General features: G+C 45.7%; 1 protein-coding gene across 2 annotated transcripts; it reads right to left on the reverse strand.

The window, feature by feature from the left end:
• Positions 1-466: 466 nt before the first annotated feature.
• Positions 467-24,300, reverse strand: G3BP2 (G3BP stress granule assembly factor 2). 2 transcript variants are annotated; one of them, XM_041427388.1, is made up of 12 exons: positions 24,167-24,300; positions 17,109-17,227; positions 14,854-14,935; positions 13,633-13,806; positions 12,703-12,793; positions 11,697-11,799; positions 10,014-10,194; positions 8,893-8,991; positions 4,697-4,799; positions 4,319-4,447; positions 4,019-4,137; positions 467-3,324 (listed from the first exon to the last, which is right to left on the reverse strand). In XM_041427388.1, the coding sequence occupies exons 2-12, from the start codon at positions 17,201-17,203 to the stop codon at positions 3,046-3,048; spliced, it is 1,455 nt and encodes a 484-aa protein (XP_041283322.1). In that variant the 5' UTR covers positions 17,204-17,227; positions 24,167-24,300; the 3' UTR covers positions 467-3,045. The 2 variants fall into 2 exon arrangements, with proteins under 2 accessions (XP_041283322.1, XP_041283326.1); XM_041427392.1 differs by lacking the exon at positions 8,893-8,991.

Here is a 24,300-nt window from a genome sequence, read left to right on the forward strand (position 1 = left end):
CTTTTACCAACCTTTTTGGTAACTGCTAACAAACACACGAAGTAATAAAAATCAGGGAACTGGGGGCAATCACTTCTGCGCCATCAAAACTCAATGACACTACAGTGGAGAGTAAGCAGCTCTGGTGTGTTTTTTTTTAAAGACAGCTCAGCTCACATTCCTCCCAGCACCACTGCAACAACCATTTAAGCTGCATCCTGCAGCTAGATGTTGCAGCCTGGCAGGGCGTGCAGGAATCCCAGCTGGGACAGGTGAGCTCACATCCTCCCTGGGCCACACACACACCCCAAGGTGAGAGAAGCCACCAAAGTCAAACACTGGAAAGCACATGGAGCTGTGCTGCTGCAGCTTGCCACTGTCACCGGCCAGGTCAGCAATGATGTTCTTACAATCTTTTCTGTGAGCGGGGGCTGCCAGGGCTCTACAGCCACCTGCATGCAAGAGAATTCGGGACATGGATGAATGCTGCAGACATCAGTAGTTTATTGGCATGTTTAGTCAAAACACATTCAGAATGGAAACTTAAAAGTAAAAATACTTTCCACCTGCAACAATTAAACTAGAATCTACTAGCATATAATGCTCGACAAGTTACAGCAATAAAGATGGTAATCCACTGTCTCGAATACCTACTAAAGTCAAGATGGTCAGCCAAGTTTGTTGAAGTAGAACCGTAATGACAAAATACTCCCACCATTCACAAATCAGCGACTAACAGTAATGGTCAGTGAATCCCTTCCTTTGCTCTAAGAGGTACATTTACTATTCAGAGGGTCAAGAACACGTAAGAGTCCACAGTACAGCAGGTGAGCTATCACCATGTAAACTTCTCTGGATGATGTTCCAAGGGTTCGTGTCACTTAAACAAGAAGCAAGCCAAAAAGCAGAATGGCTCAGGAGCTCTTTTTACTACTCCGTTTCTGTTGTCAATTATTTCCAGTGCCACTTGCCATACAAACGATTTAGGTGGCAGCAGAACACCACAGCACTACAGAAGGAAAAAAGAACCTCCGGGCTACACAAACCACGCTGGTGGCAAACTGCTAACTGATGACAGCAATTTGTCCGAGGGCTTCAAACCCAAGGCGTGGAGTTGTGTGGCGAGCAGTTCAAGTACTACAGATTTCCAGGTAACAGCTGAAATGGCAAGACCTTCAACAAAAAAACTGAAATATGAAAATGCCAATTGCTGGAAATGTGTCCCAGAAAAGAAAGTGTATGAAAGTAGTGCAAGACTTACCACGGAACACAGAAGACCTCAAGTCTGGGAGAGAACAGACACAGATGCCACTTCCCCCTGCCTAGCGTATCAGAAAAGATGAGCACAATCTTCCACGTTACTGGGAACCAGCAAATGGTTGCATAATCCAGAGCCAGGGTGCCAGGATGCCCTCCCTGCTTTTGCTCGGAACTCCCTTCTCCTTTAACCTGAAGCCTTCCAGGCTCAGGAGCGGCTGCCGGCGGCCCCACCGTGGCACGGCCGCGCGCACAGCCACCCCCCGGCTCCCGTGGCCCTGCTCGATGGCAGCGTGCCCCGGGACTTCATCCAGAAACACGGCTCTCCACGGAGAGCCCACCAGGCAGAAGAGGATGCCTCCTTTCTGTCCGTCGGGCCGGAGCCACATCAGTGTCGACATCAGCTGAGAGTCATGTGCAAAATGGGTACGAGTTTTTTAAAAAGTGCAACTGGAAAACGCAAGAACTTAAGAGCTGCTGTTTAGTTCTCTGAAAATTGCAGTATCCCCGTTTGATAAGCTCACCTTCACAAAGGATGCTTAGGTCTGCCCATTACGAGGTGGCCAGAAGCGTCCACCGTTCTGGACCGACTTCTGAAATTCGGGTCCAAGAGAGATTAGAACTCCGCTTTCTTTAAGTCTGACACTGATTAAGGAAAAGAGACAACCTGGAGACTACTTGGATGCCTTCATCCTCCCTTCCCCCCCCACTGCAAAAAAACCAGGCAAACTTGTTAATTGAAGAGCAAGGTGGATGATCACTTCAGCAACGTTTACTCATTGAAAGATACTGCAATTTTTTAATACAATTTTCCAATTATTTAAATGCTTTGCAGCCGCTTGGCTTTGCAGCACAGTACTTCATACACTATACTGTACAAAATCACCAGCAAGACTGGAATGATGTATTCATAGAAGGCACCATCATGCTTATTACATTACCAGAGAACTCAAATACAGTCAAGACAAGTTCCACTGTACAACGCTTCTCGAAGGGGGAAGGGGAAGGAGGAGTGTGTTGAGCAGCCATCCCTGCACTGAAGAGGGGCAGATAGAAAAATCTGACGTGAGCTACCAAACTTGTTGCATACTCAGGGCTACGACTTGGAAACTCTGGGTTCTGGTTACAGCTAACTGGATTCCTTCTGGAACAAAGGTGTAGTCCTATTAAGGTTTGTGTGTGTACAGAGGTTGGTCACGGCAAGCAGAGCAGATGCCCGCATCGTTCCCCAAGCTATTCTGTCTGAGTAAGAGGATGAAGGTTTTCCCTCCGATGCCTCCTGCAGCTGTCAGTATAAATGAGTTCAGAGGACCCATTAGTGCATTTTGATGAGTGCGTAAACACGAGTTTGTTCGGAGCCGAGTGTTCTAAGAAGGAAAAAAAAAAAAAGGCAAGCTTCTCCAATCGCACAGATTGCACTATTTGTGTTTCCAACAGTAGTAGGCAGAAACGGTAACACTTACACAAAATGTGCAGCAGAGGGTTTTTGACTGAAAGGACCTGAATTCTACTGGGCATGTCCTTTAGTTCAACTTCTGTTGCAGATAGTTTTCTTTTGTTTCTTTTTCTTTTATTTTTAGTCTTCAATTCTCCACGTACACATTTATAAATTAAGAGCGTGACTCCTGTTGTGAAACTGGGGAAAAAACGTCCACCTCAATTTAAACCGGAAACCAAAGGATGCTTTCACATCAAAGAAACGATCAGAAGGGCTGTGTCACATTCCAAAGCTAAAAAAAAAAATGAACGAGAATGCAAACACGATGGATAATGTACCACTGCCAAGACTGTCTGCCCACAGTGGAGATTTCAGCGACGCTGTCCAGTGAAACGGCCTTCCATCTGCCCGGTGCCTCGTCCAGAGCCCAGTTTTTGTGCCATGCCGCCTCTCGGAGGAGGTCCCCTTCCGTCGCGGTCCCGCATCATGCCTCCGCCCACTATCCCGCGGGGCCCGCCCGGGCCTCTCTCGTTGCGGCGGATGTCCCTGCGCTCGTCTCCGCCTCCGCCGCCGCGCGTCTCTCGCTCGCGGGCGGCCCTGGTTTTTTTCTCTTCCACGTTCAGGCGCACCTCCCCGCGGAACATTATGGGCTTGTGGGGAAAAGCGGTCAAGGCACGCGTTAGTCACCGCGGCGCAAAGCCCACCGCGCGCTGGCTGCGGTGCGTGACCCGCTCAGGGATCCCCGCAGCACGCACCCTCAGCCCTGCGGAACGCCATCTCTACGTTCACCCGGGCTGGCAAGGAATCAAAGCGTTTGTCTCGAGCAAAAGCAGCGCTGTCTTTAGCCTCTTCACTGCCAGCTTTAGTCTTTCTGCTTCAGGGTCGAAGCTCCGGAAGAACTGCTCTACTAGGTCTGTCTCCCACACCACGGAAATGAAAACTGCTGCTTTCTCCCCTGCAGCTCCTCAAAGCAGAAGAGCAAATAACCCTGCTCCCTCCTCTCGACCCCAGGGTGCAGAATTCAGAGATCCATGTGATGCTCTTTGAAAGGTCACCTGCTCCCCTTTCAGCTAAAGCATCTCTAAAAATAAGTTCTGAGCTCTGTGTGGAGCACTTGTGTAGAGGTAAAAAACTCAAATTCCAGTTTAAGGATCACTGGCAAAGCTTTTAAAGCTACACAGCACTCCGGACAGAAGGGGCATGCCAAAACTGTTTTTCTTTCCGCTGTTTTTTGAATGCCAGAGCCAATGCCAATGCAAACTAGGATGGTCCACAATACATGTGGTTTAGGGCTTTTGCTGCATCCCTGGGAGGGGATACTCAGTACCCAATGCCAATACTTACTTTTGCAACTAAAATTCGCTGGACTGGCTCAGAATCGTCAAACACCACGAAACCAAAATTAGGCAGTTTTCCTCCCACTCCCTTAGTATTTATGCGAAGCTCTACCACATTTCCAAAGCCTGGAGAAACACAAGGGAACAGAGACTTTATGAAAAGCCGCAGTGCCAGCTCCACCCTCTGCTCGTCCCAGACATCTGTAGCGTGGCACTATGTCAAAGCTTACCCATGCAGTTAAATCAGTGTCACCTGACTTTTTATCAGTTTCCCATCTTAGTCCCTGCGGCTGGAATCGCTACTTACTCATGAAGAACTCTTTCAGTTCGCTCTCATCAATGTCGTGCGGCAAGTTCCCAACGAAGAGCTGGTGGCTGTCTGGATAGCGAATAATCCGACGGTTATCGGACTCATTCTGCTCCATGTCGCCCCTTCCTACCGCCAACACAAAGAGGAAGGTAGAAGCACTGAGGTTAAAAGATGTGTGTAAACCTGCACGAACACACCCAGGGGCAGCATCAAGCATCTCTTCACTCCAGCCAGCCTGGACTCCAAACCATACTGGCTGAAGGCAGCAGGCACAGGAGTTCAGGAGCAGCCAGGCACCACACAGGGACGACACGGCCTCAGCACACACCTCCCACTAACCCTTCCCAAGCAGTCACACAAGCTCATCCACGTTACCTGGCCGAGGTCCCCGTGGTGGAAAACCTGGTCTTTCCCTGGGACGCTGCTCACGAACGCGAGGAGGCTGAGACTGAGCTTCAGGTTTAGTTTCCACTCTTGGCTAAAAGAAGAGAATGTGCGTTATTTAACACTGGCCTGGTTTAAAAAAAAACAAAAACCAAACCCCCAAACTCACCAAAACAAAACCCCACAACACAAGACATGGGTAAGTGGCATGCACAAAACAAACTCCGGAAGATAGGCATCGGTGTCAATGTGTTTGGGAGTGGTTTTTTCACCTGTCTAAATTCCTCTGTACCAATCCAGGACTGCAGTGTTCATTTGTCACTGTTAAAAGGTGCAAAGCAAACGTCTCTCAATCAGAGCATCTCCCCAAAACACAGCTAAGGTGAATTTTCCATGTTTGACCAGGCACTGAGACCCCAACGTTCCGTTATTCACAAATCCCTCAGCCTGACTGAAATCGTAGAGGGCATAAAGCTTCCTCAAGCCAAGCTCAAACTCCGTGGAGTCGGAGGCAGTCCAAGATGAACACAAAGAGACGGACAAATCAAAGTTCTGTCCAAGTCCCCAAGGAATTATTTTCCTCCAGTGCAGAACAACTGGACAAAAACTAACAAAAAGAAAGAAGAGAACAAAAGCCCCCAGAAGCGCAGTAAGTATTTCCTGAAGTGAGTTTCTACAGACTACCTCTTAGCACACGCTTCAGCTTTCCTGATGTCAGGACAATGATGCTCAAAGTACACCCTTCATATTCACATACTAGAACACCCACTTCCATTTTTTGCAAGCTAAACATTTCCTTCATGAGAAATAGACAGAACAATAAAAATGTTTCTATGCAGACTGCTGGTCACTGAAGCAATTCCCAACATTTTTTAAATTCCATTTTCTGTACAACAGTTAAGCAGCTGCTGGCTTGCTGGGTTCTTATCTAAGAGAAACAAAATTATCCTTAGGAGCACAAAAATACACAAGAAGCCTGCAAGTAAGATTAAACACAAGGTGAACAGCTATAGGCCCAGACTGCTGGGGAGAAGTAGTTTATATTAAACATCTCCCTTATTTTCCTTTAAGGACTCAGGACAACTGGCAGTTCCAGACAGAGCACTTCCCAGGGAAAAAAACTGGATTTTACATGCAACATAGAAGAGTTACACACTGAATCAATGTCTTAGCCCTCCTATCACTTCTGCTCCACACAGCTAGGCATTAGTCTGTCCCTACAACACTTTAGGATCACTTTTTAGTTCCAGGAACAAGCTCGGAAAATCAGCCTTCCTTTAAATCTTGTTCCCTTCTATTTTGCGAGTCACTGGAGCTCCTCTGCCATCTTTCACTCACACATCTGGAGCACATCATAAATTACACCTCAAAAGCAAAACCTGGTACCTTCAGACCCCATTTCTTAGATCCCCATGGCTATCAGGCTAAACTCCCTCCTTCTGTCAGCCCCAGCCAAGAGCTCCTGTTAAAAGCCAAGTGTAACAGTGACCTTGCAGCTGCTCGCTTTGTGTGTCACTGATCTTCTCACCCAGCACACAAACAGCTCACCTCTCTGCTTGTTTTCTAAGGAGCACCATCCTTTTCCATAGAAAAAGGCTGCCTCAGTGCCTCAGGGGGAAAGCCCTGGTACAGAACTCTGCTCCCCAAAACACTGCCACAACTGGCAGCACCACTCCAGATCAGGGCTGCCACTGACAGCCCAAGCAGCAGCTCATTGCAACTCACATCTTCCAGCACGTCCTAGCAGCACAGAGTGGATGGAAGGACACTGAGTAAGGAGTTCAAGAAACCCAAATTACCACAGGAGCCAAGAATGCCACAAACCTCAGCCTGGCAGAGCTCTGACAACCATTAAGGAAAAGGTGGCACTGTCTCTTCTCTTCAGGAGCTCGCGTGGGGAGGGAAAGGGACTCACCCTAAAAGACAAGAATCAGGCCCTTGCCTGCCCCTGCCCCTCTGCAGCCCTATGACAAACAATGCAGCAATAAAAATGGGAAATAAAAGTAACTGAAAATGCTATAAGGAAAATTCCTAGTTTATCAATGTAGGCAGGCTGATTTCTAATCATCCACAATTAGAAGGAGAGCAAGAAATGCTGACCTGTTTCACTCCACAGCTGTAAGGAAACAACCCTGAACCAGTTTATATCCAGAACAGCACTCTGAGAAGTTAACACTACATGTCCTTGTTTACATGCACAGTGTGTGGCATTAATGGATCCAGGAAAACAGGAAAAAGCTGCTACTGATTTGCAGCTCCTTGTTTCAGGTGCCTTTTCTACCCAGCTTCTATGTACTGTGTCTAAAATACTGTCAAGAAAAGGAGCTCAGAACTGACTAATTCCAGCTACAGAAGAGCTGAAATTCCTGCCATGTCACTATTGTTCAGAAACTTCCACACACCATTACTTAAAACATAGTCAAAGCAAAATAAATCAAAAGGCACAAAGCACAACAAGCAACAGAGGCAACACAGAGGAGCTGAAAATGCTATAAGGAAAAGCCCTAGTTTATTAATGTAGGCAGGTTGATCTCTAATCATCCACAATTAGAAGGAGAGCAAGAAATGCTGACCTGTTTCACTCCACAGCTGTAAGGAAACAACCCTGAACCAGTTTATATCCAGAACAGCACTCTGAGAAGTTAACACTACATGTCCTTGTTTACATGCACAGTGTGTGGCATTAATGGATCCAGGAAAACAGGAAAAAGCTGCTACTGATTTGCAGCTCCTTGTTTCAGGTGCCTTTTCTACCCAGCTTCTATGTACTGTGTCTAAAATACTGTCAAGAAAAGGAGCTCAGAACTAATTCCAGCTACAGAAGAGCTGAAATTCCTGCCATGTCACTATTGTTCAGAAACTTCCACACACCATTACTTAAAACATAGTCAAAGCAAAATAAATCAAAAGGCACAAAGCACAACAAGCAACAGAGGCAACACAGAGGAGTTTAAGGGGACATCTGTAAACTATCTCCTGCTCTCTTGGACAGATCATTTGAAATCATTTTTGCAGCCACATTACAACCATCCACCTTTTCTGTGGCAAATAAATTAGAACAAATTTTGGCGTTGTGTAAGGAAAATCTGTCCTGCCCTAGAAAACCCAGTTTTTACAGGTTAAATACCACCTAAGTGTTCAAAGCCCTGTTTAAGCTGATGAAGACAGACTTCCAACTCATTACACAGCCTTTATTTGATGCCCATGATAGTCCCAGCAGACCAGAAGCAACACCATGTAAGGTGTTGGGGTTTGCTTGGTTAGTTTTCTTTCATTTTTGCCTTTTTCTTCCCCGTTTCCTTTTTGACATGCAGTTACAGCATGAAGGCTAGTCCTAGACAGAGATCTCTCTGTCACAACAAAATTGAGAAGAAACTAGCACAAGAACAACAGCTGCAGCACCCCAGCTATTCTACTGAAAATTGCAGCCTTGCAAGAAGGCAGAACAGGAGCAACTCCAGATACAGCGCTGCGGCACACCCCATCAATGCAGGGGTAAAGGACACATTTTCTGCTTTGAGCACTTTTGGACAGATGGAGGAAGCTGAATTGACAGTCTCTGAAGGTCTCACAACACCTTGGCATGAGCAGGACAGGAGCTGTCACCGGGTCAAACTTGCTCTCCTCTTTTCCCTCCTCACCTAGTCAACCCAGGAATGGGAAGATAGCATTGTCCAGGCAAGGAAATGTGAATCCTTCCATTCCTCACACAGTCATAAGTTGGTACAGGGTTCTGTGATAAGCTGATTACCCATGGATAATGAAATCCAGCATAGTCCTGTGGATGTCAGCCTTACAAGGCAATCTTGCACCTCAGAAATGGTGCACTCTCTTTTTACTGCTGGGCCACTTCCATCAATGCCCTTTTCAAACACATTTCAGAAAAGTAATATTTTGTGGGGATTGGTGTTTCCCCTTTAAACCAAACCATATGTCATTAAGTCAGGCAAAAAACCCCACGAGTGATTTCCTGTCTCCACAAGACCAGATTTTAACATTACCATCACCCAAAGTTTCACCAGTTACACGTTCGTGCCTTTACTTGCGACAAGGAGGTGAGTGCGTTAACATTTAAAGACACAATTAATTTGTGCAATTTAAGTCAAACAAGTTGATCTGTTAATTTAAAATACTGAAGCAGTTTGCAGAAGTAATGAGACAATCCAAGGTGTTCACAGATGGGTTACCTGTGAGACTGGTGCTTTAACATGGGGTGGAATTCCAGAGGAAGAAACAGTACCACTAGGAGGCAGGTTTTTACTGGTCACTGAAGCCCAAGAGAAAGCCTGCAGGAAATGCAACAAACCTAGGCTACTAATCACGGCAAACCACTGACATTCCCACAGGGAAACTCGTCTGCTAAAAACACACTTTTGGTTCATATCTGGCTATTCAATAATGGTTGTGCAAGCATTACAGTGGAGGTACAGAAGGGTTTGCAGCCCCAGCTGCCTGTGGATTCCCATGGCATGGAACATACTCGAGTGAGCCCAGGGCCCTCGGCATTCCCCGGTAACTGCTGTCCACGATGTAACCAAACCCAGCACTGGAAACCCTCTAGTGTTAAGTGTCTTTTGCATGAAGAAAGGAAGCGGATGCCTGGAGTTACAATCAAAAATGGAGAAGAGAAAAAGGATTGGGAAAAAACAGGGGAGACACGCTGGAGCTAGAAAACGACCTGGCTCCAGCTCTCCCTGGCTGCTCCCAGCACTTTGGGAGCCCGCAGGTGTAACCACACCAGAGCATGCACGTGTGCACTCTGGTTTCTAAAATTAGGCATCCTGCCTCCAGGAGACATTCAGTGCCCCCGTATTGGTCAGCAACTTTGCGAGCATCAGTGTGTTCCATTCATTTTCAAGGAAAGAGCAGCAGTTCCCATTGTATGAGATTTTTTGCAGTGGTAGCCACGGGTGTTTTCTTAACATGTTAACTGCACAATTAAAAATGTCTACACATGCACATACCCACACACACGCTTTACAAGAAGAGCTTAAAATCTACCATAGGTGATGAGCAGCACTAAAAAATAACTTTTTTTTCTATTTTAGTGAAAATTCACATTTTTACAAGTTCAAAGGTCAAGCCTAGATGTTCATACAGCATGACACTAAAGAGAGGCACCAGTTTAGCCACCCAAAAGGGCAAAGTTTAAAGGCCAATCTGGTTTCCATCTGCACTTGGCAGCACAGATGTGACTTGTGACTAACCTTTGGTGGCTCTTGTGGTCTAGCCACCCAAAAAGGTAAAGTTTAAAGGCCAATCCGCTTTCCATCTGCACTTAATAGCACAGATGTGACTTGTGACTAACCTTTGGTGGTTCTTGTGGTAGTGAAACAGGTTCTACAGGAGGTGGAGATGGAGACTTCTCTTCTAGCTCCTCAAGGGTCTTTTCCTCCACTTCAGCTTTCAGCTCCTCAGCTTTTGTTTCAGATTCCAATTCTGGCTCAGGTTCATGAGAAGATTCTTCCAGTGCCTCCTCTATCCCATTGCTACAATAGTCAAATGCATTTGGTGAGCTTATCAATTCCTTTGCATTTTATCACACTTTGTAAGCTGTGCTATGGCAACAGCTCTGCTATGAAAAAGATTGTTGTGTCTCCATTTGCTACAACATGGTTTGTATGTATACAACACAGTGAGAAGTGAAGCTGTACTCCTGTACTGAGTACAAAACCAGATTTTAGTTCTGCTGAAGCAAAGACAAGTTCTACAGTTGCCTGCAGAGAATCACACAGCCTTTGCACCAGGAGGAGAGGTGCTCAGCTCAAGAACTGCCACTTCTAAAAGAACACGAACACGGTGAGGACCAACGGACGATGAAACCACACGCATAACCAAAGCCAATTCTGCAAGGAAACCTGCTGTTTCTTCACCAAAATGCTACACAGCTTCCTCACCAAAGCAGCTCTGAGCCCCATTTACAGCAAACCACATGCAGCTTCTCTGCTCTGCGTGGCTCCTCTCCAGCCACCCCAGAATCCTACCTTACCTGCAGTCACCTCTGCCCACACGGCTCCTGCCGCAGGTCACCACACGCACAGTGACTCTGTGATGAGCCTTTACAGCCTCTTTCCAAACACAGTAACCCCAAACACAGGACCTGGCTTCATGCTTTCAGGCACCCAAAACTTACTGTGTTATCAAGCCCCTGCCAGAATTCCAGCAGATTGCACTTTTCCATCAGATCTCTCATCAGAAGCATTAAGTGACTTGTGTTCAGTATTCTCACAGATGCACTCAGCAGGTATTGTCTAGTGATGTCACACATGTTTTTTTAACAGGGGAACATACATGTTTTTTTAACAGAAAGTCGGTTCTGGCTCTCACTATGCCTCTCCTGTGTTTCACAAAAAGCACAGGGTTTGGTAGTGTTTGTTTCTTTGTATTTGTGGGGGGTTATTTGGTTGGTTTTTGTATTTTTCTTACAAAATCATAAATACATTTTTTTCTTTCATCTTGCTTAGATTTGCAGACGCTCAGGACAGAGATCTATTCTTCCAATAAAGCTGTTCAGCAGGATCTCAAAAAGTATGTCTTTCTCTGAGTTTCAAGTGATACCAAATTTGAGTAACAGATCAGTATGTCCCTGCTCAGTGCAGGGGGTTGGGCTAGATGACCTTTTAAAGGTCCCTTCCAACTCCAACTATTCTGTGATCAGCCATCCTTTTGTTAATGTACCTGTGACATAATCCACATCATACCCAAAGTACTGCTCCAAGACTGAATTGCAAAGATTCCATTAAGTGTGTATGTACATGGAGGTCACTCCCTTTTGAGACCAGAAGTGAAAATAACTAACAAACATTTCTTCTCTTCAATAAAGAAGGAATGTCTCAAAACAATGTAATGTTAGCTTAACACAGATCCCTATCAAGCTAAGTGTATTTTCCTAAACTACCTGTTAAATCACATACAGAACCTAAAGCCAAAGCAATTCTGTCTGTGGTTTTTATTAAGAAAGCAACTTCATGTAATAGAAAGGACTTCTTACGTTACAGGATGGTTTTCATAATAAGTACTGCTTGCATTCTCTTGCACAGGTTCAGGTGATGGTTGCCTTTCCTCCTGCTCTTCTTCCACCTCTTCTTCAGACTCTGACACACACAAAAAAAAACTCCTTTGTCATCTCTTATAGATCTCCACATGTGTACACAAGCAGTTAAAATAAAAGCAAGTTAAGTTAGTAGCAATCAAAAAAAAAGCTTCACCAACAAAACATGGTCAAATGATCTGCAAAAAAAATAGAAGAGGCTGCCTCTCACTCAAGAGGCTGAGCTGTTTATGATTTTCACAAAACAAGGCATATTACTGCTAGGAAGTTCTGGGAGGAGGTTTTGAGGCTCTTTTAAAGCAGCAGGTGCTTTTCATATGGTGGCAGTGAAAGAGGAAGATTGTACCATTACCTCGTAAATCTCAGTGCCTCAGACTAAGAAGATGAACCTCAAATACAAGGATGATTGCCTAAAATGCTCTGTTCAACAGAAGTGAGATGAACACATTCCAGAAAGCACCCAGTGAACACAGGTACACATGTTCTGGCTACACTCTGCTTTGCTCTGCCTCATTGAACAGAGGGCAAAAAACTCAACTCAGGTCCATTTCAGCTCTCAGGTAGCAATGAATTACTGAGTGATGATGATGTGAAAGTGAACTGAAAACCAGCTGGAACTTTTCTTCAAATTGCATAGAAATTTGACTGATCCCAGAACACAAGTGTGCCTGCTGCAGCTATGGCAGCAGAAGTCCTGTTGCTCACTGCTTCCATTCTCTGTCAAGCCTCACCCTCAGTGAGCCAGCTCTGCCCTTCAGGGAACACAGCACTACTACAGGACCTTCATTTTCCAGAACATTTTGGACCAGCAGAGCTTCAGTAACAACACCTCTGAGAAGGCAACACAGTTTGCACCCCAACATCTCCACGAGACACTTCTGGCAGCTCTGCACACACGGGAGAGGAACGAGAATGACACAAACCCTACGCACACAGTCCTTCTCACCTTCATCAAGTTCTCCTTCTGAATCCCCAAATACTTCATCTTCGTATCTGAAGATATCATTATGGACATAGAACTTGTTAGGAACAGACCCCTGTAAAAGAGGAACATGCAGTGCTGAGCATATACAGAGTATCAGCAGGCAACCAAAGTTTCGGGGTAGCACTGACATTATGCAATAGGACTATGTCATTTCAGTTATTTTCCAAGTTATTTTCTTTTTCTCTAAGCAAACAATTGAACAATAGCTTCTGGCCAACTGAAAAAGGAAGTTGGAAGCAGAATAAAATCTACTACTTTTGCTAACTCACAGCAATCACAGGTTTTAACTAAGCGTACAGCCCCTGAGTTTCATTGAGGAATTTCAGTTTTCCCTATTACAAAAATTTCACAGTGAAAACCCTGAACTTCCAAGGGGTGGCCGTATGCTTACAGCACTGTGCAGGGAAACAATGAAACTAAAACATTAACCTCCAACCACACCATAATTCGTGATGCAGCAGGGAGAAAGAAGCACAAAGAACACAAGACACCTTCTACCTGTACACAGCTTTGCTCTCCCCAAGAACTACCTTTGAGCAGTAACTTGTGCAACCCATACTCCCCTTTCCTATTAGACTTGACAACTGCAGCAGAGATTTGATCTACAGAGCTGACCCTTGTTTTTAAAAAATATTATTTGTGCCAATGGCAGCTCACAAATGCAAGCTTCAATTTCCTCTGCTCCAACACCACAAGTCCAAGGAAATGAAACAGCTCAGGATGGGTCCAACACCCTAGTTTCTCTGCACTCACACACTGTGATGCATTTAATTATACCCTCCAGACCAAGATCCTACTTTTTTATCCAGGATGACAAACTGTCGCTACAGCTGAGGCCAGTGTTTTCCACCACTATTATTTGAAGTTTGCCACAACCTCACACACACTTACTTCTGGAGCAAGCACAAAGGTCTGCATGAACTTCCTCATTGGCTGCCCGTTGTTTGACAGCTCTCCCATGACTTGCACGACCACGCCATCGCTCAGAGTGGCGTGAGCATCCACGTGACGGATCTTGGTGTGGCACTCGCTGAACTGCAGAGACATCACCTTCTTGTGGATCTCCTGGAGAGAGACAGACACTGATCAGCTCAACCAGCCCCACAAGGCCACCCCCCCGAGGCTCAAAAGATAAATACAGGAAACAAGAAGTGTCTTGCACTGAGAACAGTTTTCCTGAGCTCTCCTAACTTTTAATCAGAAATTTTTCACCAGCATTCAACTATTTCTCAGAGTAGTCAAACAGCATACAACTGCTATCCAAGTTTTCCAGCTGTTTTAAAATCTACAACCTATTTTAAGGCTTTAGTTTTTTTAAGAGCTTGTGAAAGGGACAGGATTTAGCTTGTGTTATAAAAATAAAGAAAACCTCCAAAATACCCAAAAACCAAAAAAACACTAGCCCCAAAACAAACAAAAAACCCCCCAAAAAACCCAAAAAAAAAAAAAAAAAAAAAAAAAGCCCCAAACAAAAACCCCAAACCAGCTCTTTACTCATTGTTGAAGTAGCAAATACCACAGGAGAGGGGAACATCTACACTGCCAAGATTTGTGTGCTGCAAATGAGATTCTGCCAATGAAGGGGGAAGAAACCAAGCCTGCCCTGGACAAAAAGCCACACTGCTCAAAGATGTGGCTGCCACATGAAGAGATGTCCTGGGTGACAGACAATTCTGATAATGCAGTACAACCAAAGCAATCCTCACTTCATTCATTTCTTCAGATAGTTGTGTCCCACTTCAACAGAACTCTGCTCACACAAGAATATCATGGAGCTCACAAAGATCAGTCCTTTCCTGAGGAACTACTTCTAACTGAAACAAGATAACATTTGTAGCCCAAATCTATCAGGACCTCTGGATTTTGTTTCCCATCCTAAAGTTATTTTCTGCAGCCCAGATGCAAAGCTGAAGAATCAAACACAACTGCCAATGAAAGCAGAAATAAGCAAACAAAACCCCTCAAGCTAACAAATTCTTATTTGTTTCTGGATTGGAAGTAGTATCACAATCCATTACTCACCAGGTAAGAAAGTCAAAGTCACTGGTAAAGAAAAAACCTTGTTTTATTCTGAGCATTAAGAAGGATTACAGGACAAATTTTAATACTCACAGCTTGACCATACACTGCTTCTTGTGGTTTCCCACTGGCATCCAGTCCTCCGTGAACATAAGAAGAATTCCTGCCATAAAACCTGCAAGCAAAGAGATGTGAAAGTCACAGAAGTGAAAAAACAGAGCCAAATCCAAACAGAATTTTAGGAAAAGTTGCAGAGCTCGGTGCTTCACAAATTTCCCCAGATTCCAGGGGCTCCAAGAATACCAGAACAGACAAACTCAATGTTCAGCATGCAGTTTGCCCGAGGTGCTGTAGCAAAGCCCTACATCAGCCTCAACCTCTCACTTGCTTCCCTTAAGGAAGGTGGCCTCTTTGGCTGGAAGGTTCCTCACCCCCAGAATCCTGTCTGTGACAGAGGCACCAGCCCAGCGAGGTACAGCTCTCCTGCCACTCCACTGCTCTCTTCACAGCCTTGGCCAGCCATGAACGTGTGGTTTTGGTACTCAAACACGGACGCTCGCTTCCAGTATTTTTCACACATTTCAGAGATCCTTTGGCACTTTCATTCCATTTCCACATTTTCAGACTAGAATAGTCTGACTTCATTTGGATTGTTACTGTCAGCTTATAAAGCATGTGGCAGCTGCTTTGTATTTTCAGTACATTTATATTAACAGAGAGAAACATTGTATCACCCTGTGTTTTTATTTAGGAGCATGCTTTGCCTTGGGGGTGATAGCCACGAGGTACAGATGCTAATATGTACCTTTATTATCCACCCTTGTATGGCATATATGAAATAAAGTAGTCATGAAGTATTTCTAGGAACTCAGTGTCACACAAGAGTGACAAGAACACTGAATACTTCTCTTTCATTGAACAAGCCAGTGCAGAGGGCCAGCACACAGAAATAAACCCTACAACTTCCACATTTGCCATTTCTTGGTTTATTCTACTGAACTTAGAAACTCTTTTTAGCTCTACTTTTGTGGAAGTACAAGCCCAAGACTTTCAATCCCTTCACTATGTCCAGAAAAAAGTCTGAGAAAAATTGCTTTCTTTGGTACCAAGCACAAAATCATGATTTTGAGCATGGTCCAGCGCTTCCTCACAGCAAGGAAATACAGAAACTTAGCTGAAGCAGAGCACAAGCAGATAGCAAAACATTTTTCTTCTAAAACATTTCCCTCTAAATTCCAAAGCTATCTCTCTGAAAGTCAGCAGTTCTTACCAAGGGCCCTCACAGGGGCCCAAAAGTTTAACTTGCTTTTAAGGAACTGCTCAAAGTCTCTGGGTGGTTTAGCCCCCAGTTAAACGGAATTAAAGAGTTTTATTTAAGGAGCCCCCAGTTAAATGGAATTCAAGACTTTTAGTTAAAGGGCCAGCAAAGCCTTACAAATTCAACTGAAATGCAACAGGCATTCAACCACATGGAGTAACACCCATTTAGAGGGCAAACTGATCCCTGCTGCTCCTAAGGCTGGGTAAGCTTTGGATAACAACCAGTGACAGGATCCTCCGTGCCCTTCTCAAGCTTTCAGCAGGATGAAACAATAACACTTGCTGTCCTAACTCCCTCACTGCTGCAAAGTGCACATCAAGCACCAGGAAACCAGGGAAACCCAAATCTTTCTGTGGCAGAGAGCAAGCTGCTGTTGAGACAAACAGCAAGATAAAGAGGAAGCACAAGACACCCTCCCTGGAGGATATCCCTCAGAAGAAAGGTGCAGCCAAAGAACACAAAGGCAAATGTCCATATCTGAGCCTGACCGGACAAAAGGGGCAGCGGTGGCAGAGACTGCAAGGGGCTAGAAAACATCATACAAGCAGCTCCAGAATTGGGTAAGATTAAACCAAACCAAATCAAAACCTCCTGGACTCTTCTCTGCAGAGGCAGTTAAGGGCAATTCCACAGATGCTGTTGTTAGTGACACTTGTGCCACCTTTCAAGTGGACAGAGAACGTTCCTGAGCAGAGAGCAACACCTGCACCAGGGCAGCTTGCTCCAAGTGTCTATCCAGCCTCCCCAGCCTCAGCAGGTATTTCTGCAATCTGTCCACACTGCCATTGAATCGCCTTAGAAGCAGCACCCTTTTCCACAAAAGAAATCTCTTGATAACATGCCATACATCCCCATGATCTGACTTGGTTCCACAGCCTAGGGAGATAGCAAGATGAAACAGTGTTTGCAACAGCCCAGAAGTCAGCCAGGTCCACTTTCTCCCATACTCAGCAACAGATGTCTGATTCACAAGGAACAGGACAGGCTTTGTTCACACACATTATCCCTTGGTGAGCACGAGTGTTACCTGTGCAAGAAGTCAGGAGCTTTGTTCAGCAGGGTGTAGTACTGTCTCACGAACTCCCGCCCTACGAGCAGGGGACTTGGCTTCTCCATCACCATTTCTTTGGTACTCAGTGTCAAACGCTGTAATTGAAAATAGTCATGTTACTTGGGAAGCATCCCTAGGAATCACAACTTCCCCATACAAGGATAAACACTGTGATATTAGAATTGAAACAATTATGCATACAGGGCCTTAATTCACTAGAATATACTCACCAATTCAGGACACCCTCTCCCACTTCTTTTGGGTAAATAAGAAAATTTCAGTCTATTCATGTATTACTTTGATGAAAAGGGAACAACGGACACAAAATCCCTTTCAGAACAGGTGCTTTGAAAAACATAAAAAACCACCCTGAACTGAACAAACAAAAACCCTGTTAAAAATCTCCTGCACCATTTACTTATCCCTTTGGCTGACAAATACTTTAAAAGCCCAGTTCAACAGCCCTGCAAAGCAAACAGGAATACACTTTCTCAAGGCAGCTGGTAGCTCTGCTTCAAAAGGTTACTGTCACATCTCTAAGACAAAGACAGGGTACCAATATGAAGTACCCATGTGGGCTGGATTCACATTCCACGAAGACAGGGAAGGGAAACTTTAGTGCCTCAGACATGACCAAAGTCTTCGGTACCAGTTGTCCAACCTAACTGCATTTCACTTTTGTCATAGCATCTCCTAAGGTGGAAAGGACTTTCAGGGGGTCACCTGCTTCCACCTGCTATGCTCCTACCTATCCATACTGTCCTGCAGATCATCCATGCCATAAAATAATCCTGAGTGCTCTAAAACACTTTTGCTGGCTTGCCAGTACCCAACATGTTGCTTTTGCCAGCTCACTTAAGACTACCTCTGTCTGAGATCATGAACTTCCCTCCAGTTCTCACACAGATGCTTCATCTCCTCTCTCCAAAAATTAATGTCTATGCAAGGAAACAGGCAAAGAAGACCAAGTCAAAAATCCAAGTTTCCAACTTGGGAGATAATCCTAGAGTAAGATTTTTGGATTTCTACCAAAATAACCATGACCCATCAATCTAAACCAAGGGCCCAACAAAACACTGTTTGCAGTAACAGGCAGACAGCACATGAAGTGAAACTGGGAGATTAACCTCAGCTTAACAAGGACCTCTATAAAGGCAGAACACACACAGGAACAATGCCATGAGCATGTCAGATCCTGCATCGTAACAGAACTCCAAAGAATAAAGCTCACACACTTGGCTCAAATAGTTTACACCTCACAGACAACCAAAATTATCTCAAGCAGCAAGCCAAGCCACAAGACAATAGCGAGAAATGCCCCCAAATGCAGTTAGTCAGGAATCACACCTGGAACAACAGCCTCAAAAACGTGCAGGTAAGGCAGAAGGCAAGGCCTGAAACACAAGTCTTGAACCTGCAGGTAAGAAATCAGCAAACTTATGATAGGGTTATCCAAAGTCCTATCATAATATAGGGGTTTTAAATAAGCCCTTTGATACAGCTCACCAAGGCTCTGGAACACAGTATCAGTTTTGCCTCACAGGAAGCCCCAGAGGAAGTAATTATGCTAATGAGACACAAAACCAAATGTCAAAATACTACAGGACATCAAAGATTTGAGCCCTGTGCACGCTCCAAGCAGGAGTAAAGGAAAGAAAACAAAATATGAGCAATTTAGGATCTTCCCAACACAAGTCACAGTACAGCAGTGGCATGCACTTGGAAATTCTACTTAAAACCAGCCTTAAAAGAACAAGGACATCTCTGTTTCTACAGGCGAGACTGTCCTTTTTTTGTTCCCCTGCCTCAGAGGCAGATGATGAACACAAAATTGGTGACAGGACCTACACCATGAGCACATGGGAGAACACACAAAGATGGAGCCTCATCAGGATTTTTTTGAAGAACCTGTTAAAAAGCAGATGATGGCCACCACACGTTCTTTTGAGTATAGCAATAAGCAAAGCATACTTGTTAACAAATTTCTGTCATTCCTCAGTGAAGACTGAAATGTCTCTGGGTACAAAACACAATAATCTGTGACAAGTCATTCCACTAGAGGAGATCTGTATCACACTACATCTTTTCTTCATTGGAAGCTGTCCTGTTTCCTCACTGTGCACCTCTCCTGCATTTCACGTGACAGCACCATGGTGCTTGGCACACATGACACATCACAATTTTAGAGGATGTCTCAGTACAATTCTTCACCAGTCTCAGTATTATTTCCTTTCATTATTTCCTCAAAGATCTCAGTAGGGATATCAGAGCCTTAATGAACTGTTTGGGTCTCCCAGGTCATGAAAAGGCTGTGAAATGAAATCAGAGGTACTCCTTGCTAGCAACATGGGTGTCATAAAGCAAGGTTTCCAAAAGATTAAAATCTCCACGTGTCCCAGTTAGTACAGCACCTCCCTAAAGTCAAGGACCTCAGCAGGCCCAAGGGGCTTGGAGGTAAAGACACCAGTGAAATTGAAGCCAAAAGTCAAGGCATGAGCATCAACAATTTAAACAGGCCCAATTTACACAGAACAGCATGTCCATGGCTTATCAAGCACCAAGGGAAGCCCCATCAATAGCAACACTCTGTAAAATGCTACTTCCAGTTTCCATCAGTACACACCCAAGGGTCAGTGAATAACAAACTGAGAAAGAAGACTCTGAGTGCTCTTCTCAGCACTGAGAAATGAGAACCTACGGCGCGAGGCACTCGTGTACACACTAGCCAGAAACTAAATCCTGCTCTTAGTCTGAGATCCCAGCACTGAGGTGGCAACCACCAGAAATCAAATACACTCATCTGCTGTCCTTTACGGTACAACTGTACTGCCAAAATAATCCCTGCACCGTGCACAAGGGCCAAAAACCATAAGGCACGTGGACAGGGTAACAGGAACAGCCATGCAGCTGCTGCTCATCCACGGCACTCCTACCTACATCCAGCTGACAGAACAACTCATGGACAAAATTTAATTTCCACCTTATGCACCACTTCTGATTCCTCTGTTACCAAGAAGCCACACTGGATCTCCAGTGCTTTCCTCACACAAAATATTTTGCAGTACACTCACAGGCTGAAAGGCACAATGCAACATGGAATCTCTTTCTTCCCACGATTCAGAGGTGAGGAACCCGATTCCAAAACTAAAGAACACGCACACATGCCAGTGAAATACTCCTTGCAACTTCAACTGGTGTGACTCAGGTTTATAACAATAACTTCAGCCTACAGGCAGGATTTCTTTCAAGAGAACAAAAACAAAGAGAGAACTGGCACAGAAAGGAATTATTTGCTATTTGCAGGCAAAAATAAGCAAACAAACAAAAGCAGACAAGATAATTTCCTCTGAAAAGCAACTGCATAACACTGACATTCACCTAACACCTTCCAATGGCCATGAGAAATAAAGCAAGGAATCAGCTTTGCAAGCAGGTGAAACTGCTGAGGGCTAAAGGGATGAGGTACAGCCCACACGGAGACAATTGTGTGTTCAAGTACATGAGAATCAACCAGAATCATTTCTCACCTCCACACTCCAGGAAGAGCATGCAAAATCTACCTGTAACCATCCTTATACACAAAACTTTAGTAGGCTGTGTTTGTCTCTTGTTTAAGCGAATGACAAAAACCCAACGAGAAACCAAACCCAAATCATCACCCATCAGTTTGCACAAGAGGGCAGCAGCAATTTGTGTCTGAACAAGAAGTGAAGGCAGCTACGTGGGGAGTAGTGAAATGTTCCTTGGCATGCATTTTGCTCAGTAAGCAGCTCTGACATTAGCAAAGCTTTTTTGCCCCTATAATATATGTAAGCATTCTATTATTATTATTATTATTACTATTATTATTATTTTCCTTGCCCTGTAGAAAGCAGAAATACGACTCCTCATGTGTGGCAAAGCACTGTTACTCGAGGCCATGACTGAGCTACAGAATGGTGGCCTACGTGCTCAAATTTAGGTATCCAGAGAATAAACCTGGGCACAAAGTCTTTGGTTGTGCCCAAAGAAGTATTTCCAAACCACTTTTTTCCTGTTTCAAGACAGACCAACACTCGTGAAGTTGCCTGGACGTTTCATCAATTCTACTTGGGAAAAAAGAAGCAAAAACCAAACAAACCAGAACAAAGCTGAACTGAATTCTGACAGTGGCTGAAGAAAGCATCACCTGAACTTGATCACAACCTCCATCAAGAGAAACTTCTAAAGCTTTGCAAGGGAGCTGTGGGCCTCACCAGTTGTTTTAATAAAAACAATAAGCAAACAAAATTTTGTTCTATGGACAAGTGAATTTCATCCTCTGAACAAGTCATCCACAGAACAATTTATCCATAACTCCAGGCACACAGACATCAAGCTATCATTTTACATCAATCTGCAACACCATGGCTTGCTTGTACATCCACCAGTTTGCAACTCTTGTCCAAGTCATTAATCAGATTTGAACACACCACTTAAAATGAAAATAAACTTGAGAAAAATGTTCTTGCAAATCAGGAAGATGTTCCCCACGCAGCGGGCACACTGAGCAAAGCCACAAGGGACACAGTGGCACCTCACACACCTCTGGAGCTGAAGGGAAACAGAAGGGAAGGGGAGAGCAGCTTTCACCATCTTGGACACGTTTGTCCTGAACCCAGATTATCAGTTTTAATCTGTGTTTCTTACTGCAGACAAGCAAAAAATACTTGCTCCTGCAATGCATAAGCACACCTCTGAGAAGCCACCAGTACCACACCTGGAGGAAAGCTGAAATTCCACACTGACAGCCCAAGGCAGGGCATCCCACACAGCCCTGCAGAGCCTGGCGGGACCCACGGACAGGCAAAGCAGCACAAACTGCAAGGGGAAAAGCCTGAAAGGGCAATCTCAAGTGCCAGACAACATCCCAGTATTGGCAGCACCATCCCTCTGCCATGCAAGAGCACGCTCCATCTGCTGCACGGCCCAGGAACCCTGTGCATCCCACCAGAACCCCTTTACTTTATGATCTCCTCTATCCATGTGCTGCATTCTGAACTGGCTGAGCTCGAAGGCGCAGTTCTTCCAAAGCAAGCTCTCCTGAGAGCTTGGTTCAGTTTTGGTTTGTGGTTGGGGCTTTTTGGGAGGAGTTTAACAGCACCCTGTATCTCGGGCACACAGCTGCCACAGGGGACCATCCTCTGGGCAATTTAGCTGTGCAAATTCCAAAAGGGGCAACACCTCCCAAAGAGCAGTAACAGCAGTGATGTGCTCTGGGGGAGCCTTTCCACCTCCGTGCCATCACCCAAGACCAGGTTCACACACTTCTCCTAGAGTCTCATCAGATACATCTATTAGTCTGACATATCCATCTTTTCATGTTACTGGAGGTAAAACACATTCTCTATTTGTTAAATGCTCTCAAAAGCAGTGGCATCCAGCACCACAGCTACTACAGCACAAGACTCAAATCCAACACTGTGCCTTAGGGAGCAGTGGTCCCTCACTGTGTTTTCAGTGCTGTGAAATAATCTTAAGCGTGAGGATAGAGGCTTAATTTGAATCCTCAGTTCCATAAAGGAAAACACTCATACTGACATCAGCAGTTACGTGGATGATGGACATTTGGTTTTCTCTTCAGTTAAAGCTAAAAAATCACCAAATACAGATCATAACTTCACACAGCAACCCCACGTCTGCCAAGCAGACGACTGTAAGAACACTTCCAACAGCAAACCAGGATTATGTTTCTGACACCCGAGCAACAGGGGTTCACGAGAAGGAATCCCTCAGGACAAGCTTTCCTAGGGCAGGCATGGCCCTGTACCCACCCCCACAACCACAAAGGACACAGAAACGCCTCCTGCACGAGAAATCAACGCCACAAGTAAATAACACCAGTTTGCCAGCAGCCACCTCTGAGCTCGGAATCCAAGCTGACATATCCTACACTCACTTGCAGTGCTACAGTAACAGAGCCACGTTACATTCAGAAACTTGGGTAGGGATTATAACTTCCCCCCATTTCTCAACTCTTCCAAAGTACCTTGGGCATCTTTACACTTCTTTCTGCAGGAAAGCAGCTCGCTTGCACACAGAACTGAAGAACATACAGAGGGCTTCAGAGCTGCAAAACCAGCACAGAAGGCCACGATAACAGTATCTGTATGACTGACTAAGACTTTCTGGTTGAAATTCAACAATAATGTCATATTGTCTCGCTCCCCCCTGTGGCAGTCCTTTTATGCAGTGGTACCTGGAACCAAGATCAAGATCCCAGCTCACCCAGCTACCCAAGTGATTTAAAAGATTTGTTGCAGAGATGCTCCTGGGCACCCACACTGCAACTGCAGTGACCTCTGAGTTGAAGGCAGGCAGAAGCCTGAGAACCCAATGAGCTCAACTCAGGTGACAAACGAGAGCAGCTCAGAAAAGATCTACTCAAGATCTGGAGAATAAAAGGTGCTCACAACAACTCCTGCAACGCCACTCCGTGTGCAAACAGAGCAGCCTAGGTTACGACTGAGGAAAGGGGAAGCACAAAAAGGTGAGGTCTGCGGACCTGGGGCAGCCCTTACAGCCAGGTTGCCACGGCTATACCAACTTGTATGAGAGCAGAAGGGCCCGCTGAACCGAGGGTGGCGAGCTAAGGGAGCTTCAGCAGCACGACCGAGGCCGGCGCAGCAGCACCCCGCCTATGCCAAACCCCGCGTTCCTCTGGAGGCCCCTGCACAGGGATCGATCCGCCGAGTGAGACAGGAAGCGGCGACCGCGGGGCCCAAGATCACAGCCGGCATCGAGTCACGGCGGGGCTTGGGGGCGCTTTTCCCCGGCCTCCCCGCGCCGCCCGGGGCCAGGCGGAAGAGCCGCCAAGGTGAAGGCGAACAAAAGCCGTCCCCGCCGTGCCGAGCCGAGCCGAGCCGGGAGCCAGCGGCCCAGGCGGGCAGCGAAGGGCAAAGCAAAGCCGGCACCCAGGGCGCTGCCCGCCTCAGCGCCGCTGCCCTCAGCCGCCCCCTCACACAAACACAGCCCGCGCCGGGGCCTACCCCGTCCCCCCCCACCACGCCGCTCACCTAAGGGACAAAAGTCTCGGTGCGCGGGGCCGGGGCGCGTTTTCGCCCACGCCGGCGGGAGCTGCGCGGAGCCGGGCGCGGCGAGCGTGTCCCCTGGGGCGGCGCGTCCCGCGGCGCGGGCAGCACGGGGCGAG

The sequence above is a fragment of the Onychostruthus taczanowskii genome, unplaced genomic scaffold, assembly GCF_017590055.1.
Source record: "Onychostruthus taczanowskii isolate IOZ18803 unplaced genomic scaffold, ASM1759005v1 scaffold114, whole genome shotgun sequence".
Classification (NCBI taxonomy): domain Eukaryota; kingdom Metazoa; phylum Chordata; class Aves; order Passeriformes; family Passeridae; genus Onychostruthus; species Onychostruthus taczanowskii.

What these genes read in the sequence shown, in the direction of transcription:
- G3BP2 (XM_041427388.1), bottom strand. Translation starts at nt 17,203, where the DNA reads ATGGTGATGGAGAAGCCAAGTCCCCTGCTCGTAGGGCGGGAGTTCGTG. An exon ending in TTAAAGCACCAGTCTCACAG is followed by an intron (nt 4,800 to 8,892) that starts GTAACCCATCTG and finishes CTCTTCTTTTAG; the next exon opens with CCAAGAGTGGAAACTAAACC. An exon ending in ACTGAAAGAGTTCTTCATGA is followed by an intron (nt 4,138 to 4,318) that starts GTAAGTAGCGAT and finishes GTGTTTCTCCAG; the next exon opens with GCTTTGGAAATGTGGTAGAG.